Raw genomic sequence first — 21,903 nt, 5'->3', positions numbered from 1 at the left:
AACACAGACTACGCTGAGAGACTTTGCCGTCGCACCTCTCTCACACTCCTCAACCACCTCATACACCAGCTCTACAGCAAACGCCGCAGCCTGGAAACCAAGATCGAATCCATATTCTCAACTTGCGCTCAGGACGCAGACCAGCTGCAAAACTCTGCCAAGCAAATGAGATAATGGAACTACGCCATCTACATGCACACCAAGAACAGGAAACTTGAGAAACTCGACATCACCACCAGCAGCAACCAAGCCTCCCCCGGTACCACAGTAGAAAACAGTACCACTGCAGGGAAGTCCATTGTCAACTTGTCAGACTACACACTTCAGCCAGATGAAATCGACGTTCTCAGCCGAGGGCTTAATTTCTGCCCCACCACCAAAATAGACCCCATCAGTCTCGCAGCGGACACAGAGGAATTCATCAGGCGAATGAGGCTGCGGGAGTTCTTCCACAAACCTCAAGAGGCCAACAACAAACACAATGAGACAGCCAATGAACCGGAACAGCCGACAGAGAGATCCGTGGTGCAATGACCGAAGAGGAAAGAGTCGAATTGGACTCCTCCGGAACGCCGCTGCCCTCGACTCGACATGTATGCCCAAGCCGTCAGGAGGTCCGTCAACACCAGATTCATCAGCCGCACTCACAAGACAGCCCTGAACATCACCCAAGCACAACGCAACGCCATCCGCACTCTCAAGACCAACCGCAACATTGTCATCAAACCAGCAAAGGAGGGGCCATCGTCATACTGAACAGAACGGATTACTGCAAAGAAGTGTACCGACAACTGAACAACCAGGAGCACTACAGACAGTTACCCGCAGATCCAACCAAAGAACACACCCGTCAACTCAACAGACTGATCAAGACCTTTGATCCGGATCTTCAGAGGACCCTTCCTGCTCTCATCCCACGTACTCCCCGCGTTGGAGATCTCTACTGCCTCCCGAAGATACACAAGGCAACACACACGGCCGTCCCATCGTATCGGGCAATGGGACCCTGTGTGAGAACTTCTCCGGCTACGTCGAGGGCATCCTGAAACCCATTGTACAAAGAACCCCCAGCTTCTGTCGTGACACTACGGACGTCCTACAGAAACACAGCACACATGGAGCAGTTGAACCAGGAGCACTCCTCGTCACAATGGATGTCTCTGCACTCTACACCAGCATCCCCTACGATGACGGCATTGCTGCAACTGCCTCAGTACTCAACGCCGACAACTGCCAATCTCCAGATGCAATTCTAAATTAATCCGCTTCATCCTGGACCACAATGTCTTGACCTTCAACAACCAGTTCTTCATCCAGACACACGGAACAGCCATGGGGACCAAATTGAACCTCAATATGCAAACATCTTTATGCACAGGTTCGAACAAGACCTCTTCACCGCACAAGACCTTCAACCAACGCTATACACTAGATACATCGATGACATTTTCTTCCTTTGGAGTCATGGTGAGCAATCACTGAAACAACTATATGATGACATCAACAAGTTCCATCCCACTATCAGACTCACCATGGAGTACTCTCCGGAATTGGTTGCGTTCTTGGACACACGCTTCTCCATCGATCGTCACCTCAGCACTTCACTGTACCGCAAGCCCACGGATAACCTCACAATGCTCCACTTCTCCAGCTTCCACCCTAAACACGTTAAAGAAGCCATCCCCTACGAACAAGCCCTCCGTATACACAGGATCTGCTCAGATGAGGAGGATCGCAACAGACACCTACAGACACTGAAAGACGCCCTCATAAGAACAGGATATGGCGCTCGACTCATCGATCGACAGTTCCGAGGCGCCACAGCGAAAAACCGCACCAACCTCCTCAGAAGACAAACACGGGACACGGCAGACAGAGTACCCTTCGTCATCTGGTACTTCCCCAGAGCGGAGAAGCTACGACATCTTCTCCGGAGCCTTCAACATGTCATTGATGAAGACGAACATCTCGCCAAGGCCATCCCCACACCCCCACTTCTTGCCTTCAAACAACCGCACAACCTCAAATAGAACATTGTCCCCAACCTTCAGGAGAACAGTGACCATGACACCACACAACCCTGCCACAGCAACCTCTGCAAGACGTGCCAGATCATCAACACGGATGCCATCATCTCACGTGAAAACACCATTCACCAGGTACATGATACATACTCTTGCGACTCGGCCAACGTTGTCTACCTGATACGCTGCAGGAAAGGATGTCCCGAGGTGTAGTACATTGGGGAGACATAAGAACATAAGAAATAGGAGCAGGAGTAGGCCATCTAGCCCCTCAAGCCTGCTCCGCCATTCAATAAGATCATGGCAGACGTTACGACAACGGATGAATGAACACTGCTCGACAATCACCTTCCAGTCGGGGAACACTTCAGCAGTCACGGGAATTCAGCGTCTGATCTTCGGGTAAGTATTCTCCAAGGCAGCCTTTACGACACACGTCAATGCAGAATTGCTGAGCAGAGACTGATAGCCAAGTTCCGCACACACGAGGACGGCCTCAACCGGGATCTTGGGTTCATGTCACACTATCTGTAACCCCCACGACTTGTCTGGGCTTGCAAAATCTCACTAACTGTCCTGTCTGGAGACAATACACATCTCTTTAGCCTGTGCTTAACCCTCTCTCACATTGTCCGTACCGTTAAGACTTGATTACCTGTAAAGACTCGCATTCCAACCATTATCTTGTAAATTGAGTTTGTGTCTTTATATGCCCTGTGTGTGAACACAACTCGCACTTACCTGACGAAGGAGCAGCGCTCCGAAAGCTAGTGGCTCGTGCTACCAAATAAACCTGTTGGACTTTAACCTGGTGTTGTGAGACTTCTTACTGTGTTTACCCCAGTCCAATACCGGCATCTCCATATCATGGTCCAAAGATGTGCAGGGTAGGTGGATTGGCCATGGTAAATTGCCCCTCACTGGAGGAGGGGAGGGGCAGGGGGCTGGATGCTGCAGTGGGTTTGGACACTGAGTGTGCAGGGGAGGGGCTGGGGGAACATCCGGGGCCTGCGCTGCCATTGCCGGAAGTGACGTCGCCGGGAATGGGCTCTATCTCGGCTGCAGGCGCCGGAAGTGACGTAGGGACTCGGCGGTTTGGCGCCAAAAAGCGGACCGGGTTTTCCGAGCGGAAAAAAAACAAACCGGCGAAAGAGAGAGAGAGAAAGTGAGGGGCGGAAATATAACTGACTGTGTGTGTCTGTATGTCTGTCTGTGACTGACTGTGTGTGTCTGTCTGACTGTATGTCTGTCTGTGACTGACTGTGTGTGTCTGTCTGACTGTATGTCTGTCTGTGACTGACTGTGTGTGTCTGACTGACTGTCTGACTGAGTGTGTCTGTCTCTGTCTGACTGAGTGTGTGTGTCTGTCTCTGTCTGACTGACTGTGTGTGTCTGACTGACTGTCTGTGACTGACTGACTGTGTGTGTCTGTCTCTGTCTGACTGACTGTGTGTGTCTGTCTCTGTCTGACTGACTGTGTGTGTCTGTCTCTGTCTGACTGACTGTGTGTGTCTGTCTCTGTCTGACTGACTGTGTGTGTGTCTGTCTCTGTCTGACTGACTGTGTGTGTGTCTGTCTCTGTCTGACTGACTGTGTGTGTGTGTCTGTCTCTGTCTGACTGTCTGTCTGTGTGATCATGGCCAGTATCTGGTCACTCCAGGTGTACTGGATGAATTGGATGTAAATCTTGCCCGATCACACACACTCGATATGGGGAGCTGTGGTTAGCGTCTCGCTGGTTGTGTTGCAGAGTGGAGACACAATTCTAACTTTGCCCTCTTTCCCTGGTCAGGTGACGGTTTCTCAGGTCGAATACCTGTGGAGTTGGGAGGCGCTGTTCTCCGGAGCTGCTCATGGTGCGTATCTGGGAGTCTGAGATTCGGGGCGGATACTGGGTCACTGTGTGGAGTCTGCACGTTCTCCCCGTCTCTGCGTGGGTTTCCTCCGGGTGCTCCGGTTTCCTCCCACAGTCTGAAAGACAGGCTGGTTAGGGCGCATTGACCCGAACAGGTGCCGGACTGTGGTGACAAGGGGATTTTCACAGTAACTTCATTGCAGTGTTAATGTAAGCCTACTTGTGACTAATAAATAAACTAGTGTGGGGAGGGCCTGGGTAAGATGCTGTTTCAGAGAGTCGACGCGCTGTAGGGGTTCTGTGATTTACGTGACCCGTTTTCAGAATTTAACCCTTCCAGCCCCGTGTGGGGGTTGTGAGGGGGTCGAACTGGCTGTGGTTCGCTCTGAAGCATAGCCACGCTGATATCGCGTGCAAAGAAGGATCCCACGGGGCGGGGAAGGCAGCTAATCCCTCGCTGGCAGTATTTTATAGGCTGTCGAATTCCAGCAATTGGGGATTTAATCAGAAAATCGCACTTGGTGAGGCGAGCTCGCTGAATCCTGAACTTTTCTTTGTCTTTATTTGACAGGATGTACAAGACGAGATTATGAAGGAGGTGAGTGTGTCTCGAATCCACTCGTTTTCCTGCTTCGGAATTGTCCGCCCGAGCCCTTCCTTCGGATCTCTGCGGTGTTTGGAACCGGGAAATTGTCACGCGGTCCCTTTAGTACCACAGTTTCCAGAAGCAACAATGTTTCTGCGGCGCCTCTTGCTGCCTTGGGGTTAAACACCCCGCCCCACACACAGACACACACACACACCCACCCACCCCCCAAGAATGTAGCGCGGCTGCCGTGATCCGGCAAAAATTCAACTCCTGGTCCAGGCACCTTGTTGCCATTACCCGCATGGGATCTTACTGTGCACGAATTGACTGCCGCACGCCCAAACGTCGGTGACTACACCCTCAGCCGTCTTTCGCTGCTAAAGAGATCTGGGGAATGCTGAGGTTATGCCAGACGTCCTCGCAACGCAAGTTTCCCGTTCCGTGGGTCGAGGAATCTGAAACGCGACGTTGAGGGGTGGTGCGGGGGGGGGGGGGGGGGGGGGGCGGGGGGGTTGCATCTCAGAATAGGGGATCGGTTAGGACAGAGATGAGAAATTTCTTCACTCAGAAGGGTTGTGAGGCTCTGGAATTCCCCACTCCAGAGGGTTGCGGATGCTCTGTCGTTGAAGATGTCTAAGGCTGGGATTGGGCAGATTTTTGGTGTTTACAGAGAATCGAGGCAATGGGAGGGAATGTGGAACTGTAGAATTCCTACCGTGCGGTACACAGCCCAAGATCAGTCATGAGTGTGCTGGGTGGGGGAATCATGCTCGACAGGCCATCTGGTCTAGCCCTGCTCCTATTCCTTACGTTCTTATGTTTCCTCCCTGCACTTCCTACATAGAACAGTACAGCACAGAACAGGCCCTTCGGCCCACGATGTTGTGCCGAACCTTTTCCGAAACCAAGATCAAGCTATCCCACTCCCTATCATTCTAGTGTGCTCCATGTGCCTATCCAATAACCGCTTGAAAGTTCCTAAAGTGTCCGACTCCACTATCACAGCAGGCAGTCCATTCCACACCCCAACCACTCTCTGAGTAAAGAACCTACCTCGGACATCCCTCCTATATCTTCCACCATGAACCTTATAGTTATGTCCCTGAGTAACAGCTACATCCACCCGAGGAAATAGTCTCTGAACGTCCACTCTATTCCCCTCATCATCTTATAAACCTCTATTAAGTCGCCTCTCAACCTCCTCCGCTCCAGAGAGAACAGCCCTAGCTCCCTCAACCTTTGCTCATAAGACCTACCCTCCAAACCAGGCAGCATCCTGGTAAATCTCCTCTGCACTCTTTCCAGCGCTTCCACATCCTTCTTATAGTGAGGTGACCAGAACTGCACACAATATTCCAAATGTAGTCTCACCAAGGTCCTGTACAGTTGCAGCAAATCCCCACGGCTCTTAAACTCAATCCCCCTGTTAATAAACGCTAACACACTATAGGCCTTCTTCACGGCTCTATCCACTTGAGTGGCAACTTCAGAGATCTGTGGATATGAACCCCAAGATCTCTCTGTTCCTCCACATTCCTCAGAACCCTACCTTTGACCCTGTAATCCGCATTCAAATTTGTCCACCAAAATGAATCACCTCGCACTTATCAGGTTTAAACTCCATCTGCCATTTTTTGGCCCAGCTCTGCATCCTATCAATGTCTCTTTGCAGCCTACAACAGCCCTCCACCTCATCCACTACTCCACCAATCTTGCTGTCATCTGCAAATTTACTGATCCACCCTTCAGCCCCCTCCTCTAAGTCATTAATAAAAATCACAAAGAGCAGAGGACCAAGCACTGATCCCTGTGGCACTCCGCTAGCAACCTGCCTCCAGTCCGAAAATTTTCCATCCACCACCTCCCTCTGTCTTCTATGAGATAGCCAGTTACTTATCCAATCGGCCAACTTTCCCTCTATCCCACACCTCCTCACTTTCATCATAAGCCGACCATGGGGGACCTTATCAAACGCCTTACTAAAATCCATGTATATGACATCAACTGCTCTACCTTCATCGACACACTTAGTTACCTCCTCAAAAATTCAATCAAATTTGTGAGGCACGACTTGCCCTTCACGAATCCGTGTTGACTATCCCGGATTAATCCGCATCTTCTAAATGGTCGTAAATCCTATCCCTCAGGACGTTTTCCATTTTCCATTCCTGCTCACTGGTTGGGCCCCAACTAGTGTGTGGAGTCCTGTTGCGGTCGCCACTGTGTAGGAAGGGTGTGAGGGTCCTTGTGTGAGAGAGAGAGGGCAGAGGGAGATTCACCAGATCAGTTCCTTGGTTGGGGGGGGAGGTTTTTCGTGGTATGAGGCGAAGCTGGGTGGGGGTCATTTCTGCTCGGAGCGAACGGGGGGGGTTTGGGTGTGGAATGGGACTGACTGTATTGCTCTGCAGGAGTGCCAGCAGTGTTTGATGGTCCGAATGGCCTCCCTGAGCGCTGCAATGGCTCTCTGTGTTGCTGACCCACCCGTGTTGTACTCAGTGTCGCCATGTGAACCGCGGGTCTTTAACCTTGTGCTTCCCACAGGCCGAGGAGTTGGCCAGGCGCTCGGCCCTCTATCAGAATCACCTCCCCCCGCCGCTTGTGAACGCCACCTGCCTGTCTGAGTCTGCGGAGGAAGAGCTACTGGAGGAGTGCAACGAGGCCTGGAGAGAGCTGGGAGAGGTGAGGCATCGGCAGTCTCTTCTCTTCCTTCTCTCTCTCTCTCTCTCTCTCTCTCTTCTCTCTCTCTCTCTCTCTCTCTCTCTCTCTCTCTCCCCCCCCCCCCCCCCCCGCTCTCTCTCTCTCTCTCTCTCTCCCCCCCCCCCCCCCCCCCCTCCACCTCCACCACCTCCGCGTTCCTGCTTGCATTTCTAACGATCATTGCCCTGCTGTCCTTTCTACCATCTCCATTGTGGCCTGGATGAGCGCGGCTCCGACAACACTCGAGAAGCTCGACACCATCTGGGACAAAGCAGCCCCCCCCCCGCTCGATCGACACGCTAACCCCCCCACCCTCAACATTCACTCCCTCCACCACCGACACACAGCGGCAGCAGTGTGTACCGTCTACAAGATGCACTGCAGTGACTCGCCAAGGCTCCTTCGACAGCGCCGCCCAAACCCACCACCTATACCCCCCCCTAGAAGGACAAGGGCAGCAGACGCCATGGGGAACCACCCACCGCCTGCAAGTCCGTACACTCACACTCCTGGAACTCCCTCCCTAACAGCGCTGAGGGTGTATCTACACCACACGGGACTGCAGCGGGTTCAAGATGGCGGCTCACCCACCATCTTCTCAAGGAGGCAATTAGGAATGGGCAGTAAATGCTGGGCCTGGCCTGCCACGTCCCCAGGAAAGAATAAAATAGTTCTTACCGCCCCTCTCCCCGCCACCTTTTCTCCTTCTCTCCTTCTTGCTGGGTACTGTGACGTCATCATTATCCTAAAATAAGATGCAGGGAGAGTATTTCTGAGCCCACCTGCTGCAGTCTCTCCGTATGAGCGGAAACATAGTCATAGCGATATGCAGCACGGAAACAGGCCCTTCGGCCCAACTCGTCCATGCTGACCAGGTTTCCTAAACTGAACTAGTCACATTTCCCTGCGTTTGGCCCATATCTCTCTAAACCTTTCCCATCCATGTACCTGCCCAAATGTCTTTTAAATGTTGCTGTTGTACCCGCCTCTACCACCTCCTCTGGCAGCTCATTCCAAATATGTACCACCCTCTGGGTGAAAATGTTGCCCCTCGGGCCCCTTTTAAATCTTTCCCCTCTCATCTTAAACCTATGCCGTCTACTTTTGGACTCCCCTTCCCAGGGGAAAAGACCTTGCCTACTCACCTTATCTAAACCCCTCGTGATTTTATAAACGTCTGTAAGGACACCCCTCATCCTTCTACGCTCCAAGGAAAAACGTCCCACCTCTCCTTATAATTCAATCCTTCCAGTCCCAGGAACATCCTTGTAAATCCTCGCCGTTCAGTTTCAGAACAAGTTGACCCTCGCTGATGTGAGAGAGGTGATCCAGGATTCGGAAAATCCGGTGAGTCTGTTTCATACTTCCTCGACCTTTCATCCTTTCAGCAGCTTGGACCTGCCTGAAATGGCAAGAAGGAGCGCCGCACTGTGGGCGTGTCAGTGCTGAGGGAGTGCCGCACTGTGGGAGGGTCAGTGCTGAGGGAACACCGCACTGTGGGAGGGTCAGTGCTGAGGGAACGCCGCACTGTTGGAGGGTCAGTGCTGAGAGAGCGCCACACTGTGGGAGGGTCAGTGCTGAAGGAGCGCCGCACTGTGGGAGGGTCGGAGCTGAGGGAGCGCCGCACTGTGGGAGGGTCAGTGCTGAGGGAGCGCCGCACTGTGGGAGGGTCAGTGCTGAGGGAGCGCCGCACTGTGGGAGGGTCAGTGCTGAGGGAGCGCCGCACTGTGGGAGGGTCAGTGCTGAGGGAGCGCCGCACTGTGGGAGGGTCAGTGCTGAGAGAGCGCCACACTGTGGGAGGGTCAGTGCTGAAGGAGCGCCGCACTGTGGGAGGGTTGGAGCTGAGGGAGCGCCGCACTGTGGGAGGGTCAGTGCTGAGGGAGCGCCGCACTGTGGGAGGGTCAGTGCTGAGGGTGCGCCGCACTGTGGGAGGGTCAGTGCTGAGGGAGCGCCGCACTGTGGGAGGGTCAGTGCTGAGGGAACGCCGCACTGTGGGAGGGTCAGTGCTGAGGGAGCGCCGCACTGTGGGAGGGTCAGTGCTGAGGGAGCGCCGCACTGTGGGAGGGTCAGTGCTGAGGGAGCGCCGCACTGTGGGAGGGACTGTGCTGAGGGAGCGCCGCACTGTGGGAGGGTCAGTTTTCTGTCTGCTGTGTCCAGAGAGGTGTGATATTCTGTGCTGTCGCTGAGGATCAGTTGCTGAAGGTATTCTGACTGTGATCCCCGGGTTACTGACAGATATTTGTTTATTTTATACACTGGACAGCTGGCGGTGTTGTTGGCGCGTGAAAGAGCGCTCCTGGCAGAGCTGAGCGTCCAAAGGAACCGGACCCCAAAACGTAAGTTGAGAGTGACGCTGTAACCCGAACTGTGATGCACTGAGAGCAGCCCGGGGCACCACACCTCAGGAAGGATCATACTGACCTCGGGGAGAGGAGTTCAGTGTGGATTTACCGGAATGTTTCCGGGGCTCTAAGGGGTTCAATGCCGAGGAGGAGATTAAACACAAACTCGGGTTTGTATTCCCGGGGATTTAGAAGGTTCGGGGGGGTGATTGATGGAAGTTTGAGATATTCGGACAGGGTGCAGAGAGAGAGAGAGAAACTATTTCTCGCTGGTTGGGGAAAGGGATGAAGAGTCTGGGACGAGGTGGGAGGGTTGGAACAGAGTCTAAAAAGGACTGAAAGGTTTCAATGGGCTGAATGGCCTCCTCCTGTTTCTGTGTAACAGGCTCGAGAGGGGCTGAATGGTCTCCTCTTGTTCCTGTGTAACAGGCTCGAGAGGGGCTGAATGGTCTCCTCCTGTTCCTGTGTAACAGGCTCGAGAGGGGCTGAATGGCCTCTTCCTGTTCCTGTGTAACAGGCTCGAGAGGGGCTGAATGGCCTCTTCCTGTCCCTGTGTAACAGGCTCGAGAGGGGCTGAATGGCCTCTTCCTGTTCCTGTGTAACAGGCTTGGTGGGGGCAGGGAGGCTGAATGGGCCAATTCTGTTCAATCTATATCCTAGGACCACAACAATTCTCATAAGAGAGAATCTAGAATGGTGGAGGGGGGAGTGGGGACATTTCAGAATGAGAGGGTCTCCCATTGAAGATGGCGATGAGGAGGAATTTCTTCTCTGAGGGTGGTCAGTCTGTTTCGGATTGACAAGGTGGTTATAGGAAGAGGGGGGGGAAATGGAGCTGAGGCCACAGTCAGATCAGCTGTGATCTTATAGAGTGGGGGAGTGCGCTCGACGGGCCACCTCCTGCTCCTAATTCTGAGGGTCTTGTGTCAGTTATCACATTTTTCTCTTCTGTTTTAAACGCCTGCAGCTTTACTCGCCAACCAGGAGGTGCTGACATGTTTGGGGAAGCAAGAGGTAAGATCATTTCACAGTGTAGAGAGAGCTTTACTCTGTATCTAACCCCGTGCTGTACCTGTCCTGGGAGTGTTTGATGGGGACAGTGTAGAGGGAGCTTTACTCTGTATCTAACCCCGTGCTGTCCCTGTCCTGGGAGTGTTTGATGGGGACAGTGTAGAGGGAGCTTTACTCTGTATCTAACCCCGTGCTGTCCCTGTCCTGGGAGTGTTTGATGGGGACAGTGTAGAGGGAGCTTTACTCTGTATCTAACCCCGTGCTGTCCCTGTCCTGGGAGTGTTTGATGGGGACAGTGTAGAGAGAGCTTTACTCTGTATCTAACCCCGTGCTGTCCCTGTCCTGGGAGTGTTTGATGGGGACAGTGTAGAGGGAGCTTTACTCTGTATCTAACCCCGTGCTGTCCCTGTCCTGGGAGTGTTTGATGGGGACAGTGTAGAGGGAGCTTTACTCTGTATCTAACCCCGTGCTGTCCCTGTCCTGGGAGTGTTTGATGGGGACAGTGTAGAGGGAGCTTTACTCTGTATCTAACCCCGTGCTGTCCCTGTCCTGGGAGTGTTTGATGGGGACAGTGTAGAGAGAGCTTTACTCTGTATCTAACCCCATGCTGTCCCTGTCCTGGGAGTGTTTGATGGGGACAGTGTAGAGGGAGCTTTACTCTGTATCTAACCCCATGCTGTCCCTGTCCTGGGAGTGTTTGATGGGGACAGTGTAGAGGGAGCTTTACTCTGTATCTAATCTCGTGCTGTCCCTGTCCTGGGAGTGTTTGATGGGGACAGTGTAGAGGGAGCTTTACTCTGTATCTAACCCCGTGCTGTACCTGTCCTGGGAGTGTTTGATGGGGACAGTGTGGAGGGAGCTTTACTCTGTATCTAACCCCGTGCTGTACCTGTCCTGGGAGTGTTTGATGGGGGACAGTGTAGAGGGAGCTTTACTCTGTATCTATTTGATGAACTTGGTTACTGAGATGAAACCTGAGGCTACCTCTTTGTCCGTCAGTTACAGAACACAGACAGACAGCTGGAGATGATCCTCTCTTGCGTGAGAGCAAGGAAGAAATCTTTACAGGAGGAGTTGGAGAGGTTTGTCTGCGCCGTTTGACGGATTATCCTGCTCGTTACGTTTTCCATCTCCTCATTACTCTGGGACCTTGTTTGAACAGTCTGCATGTAGTCCGCCTGACTAGCCTGCACGCTGAGCTCTGAGCCAGCCACTGTCTCGGGGTAGCTGTGGATGTAGGATGGTCACTGCTGCTTCTCGGAGGGAATGCAGCCTTCTGACCAGAGAGCGCTGATCCCCCCCTCACCCATGTCGAGTGCTCTCTGGTTACAGCGATACCTCTGGATGTTCACCGCCCACCACCTAGACTCGAGTGGATGAGGGACAGAACATACCGCGGGGGCAGAACGGCCACTGTCATATCTGCGGTGCGCTCCCATCTTTAACGTTCCTGTTCCTGCACTGGAGTGAGGGGGAGGGGGGGATGGATATAAAAGTCTTGCTCCAACTGTACAGGGAGTTGGTGCTTCTGCAGCTGGAGCACTGCGAACAGTTCTGGTCTCCTCACCCTCACTGAAGGATCTACTCGCATCGGAGGCCGTTCAGAGAAGGTTCACTGGGCCGATTCCTGGGGTGAAGGGGGGGTTTTTTGTCTGATGGGGAAAAGGTTGAGCAGGTCGGGGCCTGAACCCATTGGAGTTTAGAAGAATGAGAGGGGATCTTATTGAAACAGCTCAGATTCTGAGGAGGGGTTGACAGGGTGGATGCTGAGAGGATGTTGCCCCCCCCCCCCTTATCAGTTTCAGAATGAGGGGGTCTCCCATTGAAGACAGATTTCTGCTCAATGGGCGGGGCAGGATGTTGAGGATTATGTGTACGAGGCGGCGGATGGACAGGTGGAGTTGAGGACACCATCAGATCAGACAGGATCTTATCGAATGGGGGAGCAGGCCCCGAAGGGCCAAACGGCTTGTTCCCTGTTCCTCGTAATTCCTGTGATTTCCCCGGTACTTTTGCAGGGAACAGAAATGGCTGCAGGAACAGCTGGAGATGGAGAAGGCGCTGCAGGAGAAGCTGGAGGATCAGCAGCAGCAAGATTTCCTCACGCTCTCCAAGAACAGGTAAGGGTCAGTGCTGAGGGAGCACCGCACTGTGGGAGGGTCAGTGCTGAGGGGGCGCCGCACTGCGGGAGGGTCGGTGCTGAGGGAGCACCGCACTGTGGGAGGGTCAGTGCTGAGGGAGCGCCGCACTGTGGGAGGGTCAGTGCTGAGGGAGCGCTGCACTGTGGGAGGGTCAGTGCTGAGGGAGCGCCGCACTGTGGGAGGGTCAGTGCTGAGGGAGCGCCGCACTGTGGGAGGGTCGGTGCTGAGGGAGCGCCGCACTGTGGGAGGGTCAGTGCTGAGGGAGCGCTGCACTGTGGGAGGGTCAGTGCTGAGGGAGCGCTGCACTGTGGGAGGGTCAGTGCTGAGGGAGCGCCGCACTGTGGGAGGGTCAGTGCTGAGGGAGCGCCGCACTGTGGGAGGGTCGGTGCTGAGGGAGCGCCGCACTGTGGGAGGGTCAGTGCTGAGGGAGCACCGCACTGTGGGAGGGTCAGTGCTGAGGGAGCGCCGCACTGTGGGAGGGTCAGTGCTGAGGGAGCGCCGCACTGTGGGAGGGTCAGTGCTGAGGGAGCGCTGCACTGTGGGAGGGTCGGTGCTGAGGGAGCGCCGCACTGTGGGAGGGTCAGTGCTGAGGGAGTGCCGCACTGTGGGAGGGTCAGTGCTGAGGGGGCGCCGCACTGTGGGAGGGTCGGTGCTGAGGGAGCGCCGCACTGTGGGAGGGTCAGTGCTGAGGGAGCGCCGCACTGTGGGAGGGTCAGTGCTGAGGGAGCGCCGCACTGTGGGAGGGTCAACTTAACTGATGTTGGTACTTTTCTCTCTGCTTTCTATCTCTCCACCTCCTCCCCGACCCAAGCGTGATCCAGAAAATGAAAATCAACATGGAGAAGGTGACATTGCGAAAGGAGAAACTCCTGTCAGCTTTGGGAAACTTCTTGGACGTGCACTACCCTCCCCCGGCTGAGGCGGAGGTTGGTCGAAAGGCAGCGGTAAGCCCCCACCCCGCCCCACCCACCCATGCCCCCCGCCCGCCCCGTCTGAAATATCTTCAACAACCGGCTACCCACCACCCTCTTTGAGGTCGGGAATCCTGGAGGTGCACATCCCTCTGAGTGACGAAACTTCTCTGTGTCAGTCCTAAATGCTCGGATTGTCGGGATGTGACTGGTGATGTCCCAAAGGGATCTGTGTTGGAGCCTCAATTTCACAAAGTTTGTTAATGACTTGGATAATGGTTTGGGAAGTCATTCTCTAAATTTGCTGCTGACACAAGGTTGGGCGGCATTGCAGACAGTGTGGATAATATCATAGAATCCTACAGTACAGAAGGAGGCCATTCAGCCCATCGAGTCTGTACCGGTCCTATTCCCATAACCCCACACACTTACTCTGCTAATCCGCCTGACGCTAAGGGTCAATTTTACATGGACAATCCACCTAACTCGCACATCTTTGGAGTGTGGGAGGAAACCGGAGCACCCGGAGGAAACCCACGCAGACATGGGGAGAATGTGCAAACTCCACACAGACAGTGACCCAAGGCAAGAATTTAATCTGCGTCCCTGGTGCTGAGAGGCAGCAGTGCTAACCCACTGTGCTGCCCTAATTACAAAGGGATATCGATAAACTAGGTGTCAGAGGTTTACAGCATGGAAACAGGCCCTTCAGCCCAACTTGCCCATGCCCCCCCTTTTTTTTTTAACCCCTAAGCGAGTCCCAATTGCCCGCATTTGGCCCATATCCCTCTATACCCATCTTACCCATGTAACTGTCTAAACGCTTTTTAAAAGACAAAATTGTACCCGCCTCTACTACCAAGGTTGGGGAGTCTAAAACTGGAGGGCATAGGTTTAAGGTGAGAGGGGAGAGATACAAAGGTGTCCAGAGGGGCAATTTTTTCACAGAGGGTGGTGAATGCCTGGAACAAGCTGCCAGAGGTCGTAGTAGAGGCGGGTACAATTTTATCTTTTAAAAAGCATCTAGATAGTTACATGGGTAAGATGGGTATAGAGGGATACGGGCCAAATGCGGGAATTTGGGATTAGTTTAGGGGTTTTAAACAAAAAATAAGGGCTGCATGGACAAGTTGGGCCGAAGGGCCTCTTTCCATGCTGTAAACCTCTATGACTCTATGACCTCTGGCAGCTTATTCCAGATACTCACCACCCTCTGTGTGAAAAAGTTGCCTAACATCACTAACCAGCCGTCCAGCTAGCCGAGCTAAACCGACTCCCCTCCCCCAGAATGCAGAGGTCATGCTGCAGCTGTAAAACACCCTGCTTAGACCCCACCTGGGGGTCACTGTGAGCAGATCTGAGCACCACACCTGAGGAAGGACATTCTGCCTTGGAGAGAGCGCTGCGTGGGTTTACAAAAAACTACACCTGGACTTCAAGGGTTTAATTATCCGGAGAGATTATGCAAATCTCTAGCATTTGGACGGTTAAGGGCTGATCTGATCGAATTCTTCATGATACTGACCGGAAAAGACAGGGTAGATAAAATAAACTGTTCCCACTGGTTGGAGTTTCTGGAACTCCGGGGGTATTGTCTGAAAATTAGGGCCAGACGGTTCAGGAGAGATGTTAGGAAGCATTTGGACACACTGAGGGTGGGGGAAGTTTGGAACTGTCCCCCACAAACAACAGTCGATGCTGGATCAGTTACCAATTTTAAATCTGAGATGGATAAATGTTAAGTTTTAAAGGATACGGGCCAAAGGTGGGTATATAAAGTTAGCACAGTAAGAAGTCTCACAACACCAGGTTAAAGTCCAACAGGTTTATTTGGTAGCACGAGCCACTAGCTTTTGGAGCGCTCCCCCTTCGTCAGGTGAGTGGGAATTCTGTTCACAAACAGGGCATATAAAGACACAAACTCAATTTACAGAATAATGGTTTGAATGTGAGTCTTTACAGGTAATCAAGTCTTAAAGGTACAGACAATGTGAGTGGAGAGAGGGTTAAGCACAGGTTAAAGAGATGTGTGTTGTCTCCAGCCAGGACAGTAAGCGAAATTTTGCAAGCCCAGGCAAGTCGTGGGGGTTACAGCTAGTGTAACATGAACCCAAGATCCCGGTTGAGGCCGTCCTCATGTGTGCGGAACTTGGCTATCAGTCTCTGCTCAGCGACTCTGTGTTGTCATGTGTTGTGAAGGCCGCCTTGGAGAACGCTTACCCGAAAATCAGAGGCCGAATGCCCATGACTGCTGAAGTGTTCCCCAACAGTATGCCTGGTGATTGTTGAGCATGACAGTCTTGCGCTACCTTGAGCACTAATGTGCTCCCTTCTTGGGTAAATAGAAACCCTACAGTGCAGAAGGAGGCCATTCGGCCCACTGAGTGCACCAACCACAACCCCACCCATCTCCTATCCCCTTGGCCCCACTCATTCACCCTGCTAATCCCCTGACCCTAAGGGTAAATTTAGCACGGCCAATCAACTCGCACATCTTTGGACTGTGGGAGGAAACCTGAGCACCTGGAGGAAACCCACGCAGACACAGGGAGAACGTGCAGACTCCACACAGTGACCCGAGCCGGGAATCGAACCCGGATCCCTGGCGCTGTGAGGCAGCAGTGCTAACCACGGTGCCAGTGTGTAGACTGTGGTCTCACTAGCACAATGTACAGTCGTAGTAAGATTTCTGTACATGCAGCCTCAAATGGAATACAAGTCCAGAGGGGCAATTTTTTCACTCAAAGGTTGGTGAGTGTCTGGAACAAGCTGCCAGTTGTAGTAGTAGAGGCGGGTACAATTTTGTCTTTTAAAAAGGTTGTAGACAGTTACATGGGTAAGATGGGTTTAGAGGGATATGGGCCAAACACTGGCAATTGGGACTAGCTTAAGGGTTTAAAAAAAAGGGGCGGCATGGGCAAGTTGGGCCGAAGGGCCTGTTTCCATGCTGTAAACCTCTGACACTATTCTGTCTAGGTCTGGGTGCCACTGTAGGAATGACATGATTTGGAATATTGTGTGCAGTTCTGGTCACCTCACTATAGGAAGGATGTGGAAGCGCTGGAAAGAGTGCAGAGGAGATTTGCCAGGATGCTGCCTGGTTTGGAGGGTAGGTCTTATGAGGAAAGGTCGAGGGAGCTAGGGCTGTTCTCTCTGGAGCGGAGGAGGCTGAGGGAAGACTTAATAGAGGTTTATAAAATGATGAAGGGGATAGATAGAGTGAACGTTCAAAGACTATTTCCTCAGGTGGATGTAGCTGTTACTCGGGGGCATAACTACAGGGTTCATGGTGGGAGATATAGGAAGGATATCAGAGGTAGGTTCTTTACGCAGAGAGTGGTTGGGGTGTGGAATGGACTGCCTGCAGTGATAGTGGAGTCAGAAACTTTAGGAACATTTAAGCGGTTATTGGATAGGCACATGGAGCACACCAGGATGATAGGGAATGGGATAGCTTGATCTTGGTTTCAGATAAAGCTCGGCACAACATCGTGGGCCGAAGGGCCTGTTCTGTGCTGTACTGTTCTATGTTCTATGTTCTAAGGCTTTAGCGAGAGAGTGAGTTTAGAAAAAGATGGCCAGAATGGAAGGTGGTAGGGCAGGCTGAGAGAGCAGTTAAAGCATTTAGTGTCCTCGGTTTTATTAGTGGGGGCACTGAGTACAAAGGGTCAGCAGCTCAGGTTGAACTTGTATAAGACGCCAGTTAGGCCTCACCTCGGGCACTGCCTCCAGTTCTGGGGGCCACACTTGAGGAAGGATGTGAAGGCACTGGAGAGAGTACAGAGGAGATTCACAAGAATGATTCCAGGGATAAAGAACCGTAGCTCGGAGGACAGATTGGAGAGTCTGGGACTGTTCTCCTTGGAGAGAAGGCGGCCGAGACGGAACCTGATCGATTCAAGATTCTGAGGGGTCCGGATGGGGTAAATAGTCAGAAACTGTTCCCCCTCTCGAGACAGCATCAAGATGGAGAGGGCACAGATTCTAAACCGTGGACAGAGAGGAGGTGAGGTGATGTGAGGAGAAATGATTCCACCCAGAGGGTGGTTGGAGTCATGAAGAAGCTTCCTGCGAGGGTGGTGGAGGCAGGTTCGATCGTGGGGTTCAAAAGGGGATTGGATCACAATCTGAATAGAGAGAATGTGCAGGGTCACGGGGATAAGGTGGGGGAGCAGGATCGGGGAGAACTGCTCTTTTAGAGAGCTAGTCCAGACTCGATGGGGCGAATGGCTTCTTTCTACACTGTACATGTTCGGTGATTGTGTGAATGGTTCCTGGGATGAGGAGACTCCATGGATAGATTGGTAGAAGTTGGGAATGTTCTCCTTGGGGGAAGAGAAGGTTGAGAGGAGATTTGATGGAGGGGTTCAAAATCATGAGAGGGGGGATTGGGGTCCGGGACAGAGGAGAGAGGGAGAAACTGTTCCCATTGGCAGGAGGATGGGGAACCAGAGGGGGACACAGATTGGAGGCGAGTGGAGAAAGAAGCGACGGAGACACGAGGAGAGAGTTTTTCACGCAGCGAGTGGTTAGGATCTGGAAGGCGCTGCCTGAGAGTGTGGGGGAGGCAGGTTCAATCGAGGCTTCCCAAAGGGAAATGTTCAGGGGACTGGGTGGAGGAGCTGGTGAAGGCAGGATGGGCCGAATGGCCACCTGGTGCACCATGACGATTCCCATGATTCACTCCACAGAATCGGCCCCCCCCCCCCCTCGTCCCGGAGGGATGGCTCTGTTTGATGGGATGTTCATTGGCTGATCTGCTGGGATCTGGACTCCAGCCCTGGGTGGTCATTAATCTCCATGCGGTTTTCTGCTTACAGAGGTTGGCTTCCACCAGAGGCGACAACGCAGCCGGGTTCATCACTCTGCATGAGATTCTCGAGGTAAGGACGGGCATATCCTCATATGTTGGGGGGGGGGAACGCTGCCATGTTACTCGAAAGTAGCTCATCTATTGGGGGTTCCCAACCCCTCCCTTGCATGGTTACAGAGATAGGGAGGGTTGTAGGGGCTGGAGGAGGTTACAGAGATAGGGGGGGCTGGAGGGGGCTTACAGAGATAGGGAGGGTTGTAGGCTGGAGGAGGTTACAGAGATAGGGAGGGTTGTAGGAGCTGGAGGAGGTTACAGAGATAGGGAGGGTTGTAGGGGGAGGAGGAGGTTACAGAGATAGGGAGTGTTGTAGGGGCTGGAGGAGGTTACAGAGATAGGGAGGGCTGGAGGGGCTGGAGGGGGCTTACAGAGATAGGGAGGGTTGTAGGCTGGAGGAGGTTACAGAGATAGGGAGGATGGTAGGGGCTGGAGGGGGTTACAGAGATAGGGAGGGTTGTAGGGGCTGGAGGAGGTTGCAGAGATAGGGAGGGTTGTAGGAGCTGGAGGAGGTTACAGAGATAGGGAGGGTTGTAGGAGCTGGAGGAGGTTACAGAGATAGGGAGGATGGTAGGGGCTGGAGGGGGTTACAGAGATAGGGAGGGTTGTAGGGGCTGGAGGGGGTTACAGAGATAGGGAGGGTTGTAGGGGCTGGAGGAGGTTACAGCGATAGGGAGGGTTGTAGGGGCTGGAGGAGGTTACAGAGATAGGGAGGGCTGTAGGGGCTGGAGGAGGTTACAGAGATAGGGAGGATGGTAGGGGCTGGAAGAGGTTACAGCGATAGGGAGGGTTGTAGGGGCTGGAGGAGGCTACAGAGATAGGGAGGGTTGTAGGGGCTGGAGGAGGTTACAGAGATAGGGAGGGCTGGCGAGGGTGAGAATTTGATCATGGAGGCATTGCCGGATCGAGGCCAGTGTGGGTCAGCGGGCGAGGGGGGGGGGGGGGGGGGGCGGCGGGTTTGAGTTTTGTGAGGAGAATATGCAAACTCCACACAGTCTCCCAAGGCTAGGCCCTGGCGCTGTAAGGCAGCAGTGCTAACCACTCCTGAGGGATGACGGGTGAACGCAAGCTGGCGTGGGGGGGGGGGCACAGAGTTTGAGATTGAGGTTAATGAGGGAAGCAGTTGGCCTGGTGAGAGAGCCCCCCCCCCCCCCACCGCCCATCCTCCGTTTGGCGCCTCGGTCGGTGTGCTCCAGGTTTGCCAACTCGCTCACAATGTGTCGCTGCACCCGGATGCTCATCCCCGCCCCCCCCTCTCTCTCTTTCCCCCCTCTCTCTCTCTCTCTTCCACCCCCCCCCTCTCTAACTCTGTCTGTGTCTCTCAGCACCTCATGACCAAGACGATGAAGACCCCCCATGACCCCTACCTGGAGCTCGATGATTCCTTCTGGCCTCCGTTTGTCGAGGCCCTCCTGCGTTACGGGGTGGTCCTGCGACACCCTGAGGACCCGCACCGCATCCGACTGGAGGAATTTGACCAGTAGAGAGGGAGGAAGGAGTGCCGTCCCGACAGACATGATGACCTTCCTCTGCTCTCCCTCCCAGCGGTCAATGTTGAGACAATCCCCCCCCCTCCCTGCCCCCCCTTGCCACCCTGACCCTTGGCACGCAGGTCCGGGCGCCGAAGGCAGACTGGCTTCAAGCCCCCTCCAGCCATTCAGCATTTACACAGCAGGAGTACATGCTCAGTGGGGCCTGAGAGTCGTGATGCTGGGGGGGATGGGGATGCTGGCGGGGCGGGGGGGGGGGGGGGGGGGGGCGGATGGGGATGCTGGCGGGGCGGGGGGGGGGGGGCGGATGGGGATGCTGGCGGGGGTGGGGGGGATGGGGATGCTGGCGGGGGTGGGGGGGATGGGGATGCTGGCGGGGGTGGGTGGGGGGGGGGATGGTGGGGATAAACACCTCTCATCCGCTTTTTGTACCTTGGACACTGGCCTTTTCCGATGATGGACATTACCTGTGAACTCGAAAGTGGGGGATGTTTTGGGCCATTATGGCAAAGTTTGGGACAATCGACCAGGCGGCGATATCAAGGAAGGACACATGAGAGCGCGGAGGGAAGTGAGGGGGTGTCGATTGGAGATCCACAACCGAGGTGACCCTCCGCTCACTGACCTGTGTGTGGCGTGTGTGTGTGTTTCCGAGCGTTCCCAGAGATGGATGGGAACTCCGCAGTGAGGCTGGTTCACGGACTCTCCGGGCTGTCCCTGGAACTGTCAAAAGACTCTCACGCTACGCGTTTCCCCAGCACCATCACAGCTTACTCGTCACCTCATCGCCTGATGTACCGTGCATTAAATCTTTTCTGTGTCTTCACTTTTTGTTGTTTAAAATATTGGTGGACTTCGGCTGAGAAATGTCAACTGGAATTGTGGCACTGAATGTATCACATAGTGTCTGCACTGAATCCAATAAACACTCCCAGGACAGGTACAGCACGGGGTTAGATACAGAGTAAAGCTCCCTCTACACTGTACCCATCAAACACTCCCAGGACAGGTACAGCACGGGGTTAGATACAGAGTAAAGCTCCCTCTACACTGTCCCCATCAAACACTCCCAGGACAGGTACAGCACGGGGTTAGATACAGAGTAAAGCTACCTTGACACTGTCCCCCTCAAACACTCCTCGGACAGGTACAGCACGGGGTTAGATACAGAATAAAGCTCCGTCTGCACTGAATCCAATAAACACTCCCAGGACAGGGACAGCACGGGGTCAGATACAGAGTAAAGCTCCCTCTACACTGTCCCCCTCAAACGCTCCTCGGATAGGTACAGCACGGGGTTAGATACAGACTAAAGCTCCCTCTACACTGTCCCCATCAAACACTCCCAGGACAGGTACAGCACGGGGTTAGATACAGACTAAAGCTCCCTCTACACTGTCCCCATCAAACACTCCCAGGACAGGTACAGCACGGGGTTAGATACAGAGTAAAGCTCCCTCTACACTGTCCCCATCAAACACTCCCAGGACAGGAACAGCACGGGGTTAGATACAGAATAAAGCTCCCTCTACACTGTCCCCATCAAACACTCCCAGGACAGGTACAGCACGGGGTTAGATACAGAGTAAAGCTCCCTCTGCACTGTCCCCATCAAACACTCCCAGGACAGGAACAGCACAGGGTTAGATACAGAGTAAAGCTCCCTCTACACTGTCCCCCTCAACCACTCCCAGGACAGGTACAGCACGGGGTTAGATACAGAGTAAAGCTCCCTCTACACTGTCCCCATCAAACACTCCCAGGACAGGTACAGCACGGGGTTAGATACAGAGTAAAGCTCCCTCTACACTGTCCCCATCAAACACTCCCAGGACAGGTACAGCATGGGGTTAGATACAGAGTAAAGCTCCCTCTACACTGTCCCCATCAAACACTCCCAGGATAGGCACAGCACGGGGTTAGATACAGAGTTGACGATCCTGTTTGATGGTCTAGACATTTCTAGAAGTTGCTCT

The 21,903-nt window shown here is 53.7% G+C and overlaps 1 protein-coding gene across 1 annotated transcript; it reads left to right on the top strand.

The window, feature by feature from the left end:
* The first annotated feature begins 3,118 nt into the window (after positions 1–3,118).
* Positions 3,119–20,147, top strand: cenpk (centromere protein K). Its single transcript, XM_078205332.1, has 12 exons — positions 3,119–3,189; positions 3,817–3,880; positions 4,451–4,477; positions 7,010–7,147; positions 8,453–8,512; positions 9,429–9,501; positions 10,475–10,521; positions 11,518–11,600; positions 12,537–12,638; positions 13,471–13,603; positions 18,391–18,453; positions 19,763–20,147. The coding sequence occupies exons 2-12, from the start codon at positions 3,878–3,880 to the stop codon at positions 19,919–19,921; spliced, it is 888 nt and encodes a 295-aa protein (XP_078061458.1). The 5' UTR covers positions 3,119–3,189; positions 3,817–3,877; the 3' UTR covers positions 19,922–20,147.
* Positions 20,148–21,903: the final 1,756 nt, after the last annotated feature.

Source organism: Mustelus asterias, unplaced genomic scaffold (assembly GCF_964213995.1).
Source record: "Mustelus asterias unplaced genomic scaffold, sMusAst1.hap1.1 HAP1_SCAFFOLD_675, whole genome shotgun sequence".
Taxonomy (NCBI): Eukaryota; Metazoa; Chordata; class Chondrichthyes; order Carcharhiniformes; family Triakidae; genus Mustelus; species Mustelus asterias.
Note: the sequence above shows the minus strand (reverse complement) of the source record. Positions and strands in the feature narration are given on the sequence as shown.

Excerpts from the sequence above, each read along its gene's own strand:
- cenpk (XM_078205332.1), top strand. Across the intron at positions 4,478-7,009 it reads AAGACGAGATTATGAAGGAG|GCCGAGGAGTTGGCCAGGCG; the intron begins GTGAGTGTGTCT and ends TGCTTCCCACAG. Across the intron at positions 8,513-9,428 it reads TCCAGGATTCGGAAAATCCG|CTGGCGGTGTTGTTGGCGCG; the intron begins GTGAGTCTGTTT and ends TACACTGGACAG.